This window comes from Agelaius tricolor, unplaced genomic scaffold, assembly GCF_023055355.1.
Source record: "Agelaius tricolor isolate 1412-34295 unplaced genomic scaffold, bAgeTri1.0.p SCAF_51, whole genome shotgun sequence".
Lineage (NCBI taxonomy): Eukaryota > Metazoa > Chordata > Aves > Passeriformes > Icteridae > Agelaius > Agelaius tricolor.
In genome coordinates this window covers 1,989,305-1,991,361 of record NW_027269311.1, presented here as the reverse complement: position 1 = coordinate 1,991,361, position 2,057 = coordinate 1,989,305, and the positions used below count along the sequence as shown (strand labels likewise).

General features: G+C 54.8%; 1 protein-coding gene across 1 annotated transcript; it reads right to left on the bottom strand.

The window, feature by feature from the left end:
• Nucleotides 1-605: 605 nt before the first annotated feature.
• On the bottom strand, nt 606-1,538 carry LOC139604490 (olfactory receptor 14A16-like). Its single transcript, XM_071455643.1, has one exon. It carries the CDS (start codon nt 1,536-1,538, stop codon nt 606-608), a length of 933 nt encoding a protein of 310 aa, XP_071311744.1.
• Between the last annotated feature and the right edge of the window lie 519 nt (nt 1,539-2,057).

Here is a 2,057-nt window from a genome sequence, read left to right as displayed (position 1 = left end):
GTTTCTGTGCTGAGCCTTGGCCTGGCCGTGTTCTTGAGAGAGCCTGGGCAAGGAGCCTGGAGCCCCCAGGGCCTGGCCTGAGGCGTCAGCGCTGCCCCAGCAGTGCCCATGGCCTGTCCCTGCTGCAGCCCCGGCACTGCCACCCCCAGGGCTGTGCCCGGCCCCGAGAGCACTCAGGCCCTGCAGCAACACCAGGGCCACCAGGGCAGCGGGGCAGGGCCACGGCAGCAGCACTGGCAACACCAAGTGCTGCTGCTGCTGCTGCTGGGCACAGCTGCTGGGCCAGCACTGATCTGCCCCAGCTCTGCACACAGACATTGCTGCTGCAGCTCCAGAGAAGGCAACACAAGGGCATCTCTGCAGAAAACTCTGCTGGGAGATCCTTTAGTTCATTTAAAGCCACCTAGAGCACAGCCCCTCATTGACACAGTCTGTGGCCACAGGGAAGGTGGAGAGAAACAAAATGAGAAATGGCATAAACAATGACATTTATATGTAGACAATATGGAAAAAGTAAAACAAAGAGAAAAAACCTTAAACCGAACCAACAAGAAGTATCAAAGATGACTTTTATTACAATTGATTTGCAGAAATTCTCCAGCAGTTTAATATTTCTGAAACCATCCAGTCATCAGTCTCCTCACTTCAGCCTTGAGCTCCTGGTTCCTCAGGCTGTAGATGAGGGGGTTCAGAGTTGGAGGCACCACCGAGTACAGAACTGACAGGGCCAGATCCAGGGATGGGGAGGACATGGAGGGGGGCTTCAGGTGAGCAAGCATTGCAGTGCTTACAAACAGAGCGACCACGGCCAGGTGAGGAAGGCAGGTGGAAAAGGCTTTGTGCCGTCCCTGCTCAGAGGGGATCCTCAGCACAGCCCTGAAGATCTGCACATAGGAGAAAACAATGAACACAAAACAACCAAATGATAAGCAGGTACTAACTGCAATGAGGCCAAATTCCCTGAGATAATGTTTCAAGCAGGAGAGCTTGAGGATCTGTGGGAGTTCACAGAAGAACTGGCCCAGGGCATTGCCATGGCACAGGGGCAGGGAAAATGTATTGGCCGTGTGCAGCAGTGAATAGAGAAAGGCACTGGCCCAGGCAGCTGCTGCCATGTGGGCACAAGCTCTGCTGCCCAGGAGGGTCCCGTAGTGCAGGGGTTTGCAGATGGACACGTAGCGGTCGTAGCACATGATGGTCAGGAGGCAAAGCTCTGCTACAATAAAGAAGAGAAAGAAAAAGAGCTGTGCAGCACATCCAGTGTAGGAGATGTTTCTGGTGTCCCAGAGGGAATTGTGCATGGCTTTGGGGACAGTGGTGCAGATGGAGCCCAGGTCAGCGAGGGCCAGGTTGAGCAGGAAGAAGAACATGGGCGTGTGCAGGTGGTGGCTGCAGGCTACGGCGCTGATGATGAGGCCGTTGCCCAGGAGGGCAGCCAGGGAGATGCCCAGCAAGAGGCAGAAGTGCAGGAGCTGCAGCTGCCGCATGTCTGCCAATGCCAGCAGCAGGAAGTGCCTGATGCAGCTGCTGTTGGACATTTCCTCTGATGCCTTGGCATGGGGATCTGTAAGAAAAGTAATCATGGAATAGTTGGGTTTGGAGAGGACTTGAAATATCCCAGCACAGCCTGGGGGCACTTTCCCCCCACTGCCTGCCCAGGGCTCTGCTGCCTGGAGCTGTCCCTGCCAGCAGCTGCTTCCCTGTGCCCAGGGCTGGGCCCTGCCAGTGCTGCCAGAGCCCAGCCCAGCCCTGGGGGCTCAGCTCTGCCCTGCAGAGCCCTCCCAGCTCAGGCACTGCCCAGGGGCAGCTCTGGCTCTGCAGGCTCTGATGGCAACGTCAGAGCAACCCTGAGGAGGCTGGAAAAGCAACACTGATGCAGCCTGTAAGGACTGATTTCTGTCACTGCAGAATTTATTCAGATCTGAGAGAAATTTTATTTTTATTTTTCTCAGTCTTAACTGAGAAATGAATATCTATGGGCAATTTCCCATCTCAGGAACCAGCAGCAGTAGATTAAAAAAGCAGGATTTTCCCTTTTATGCATCCCCTGCCTTGCT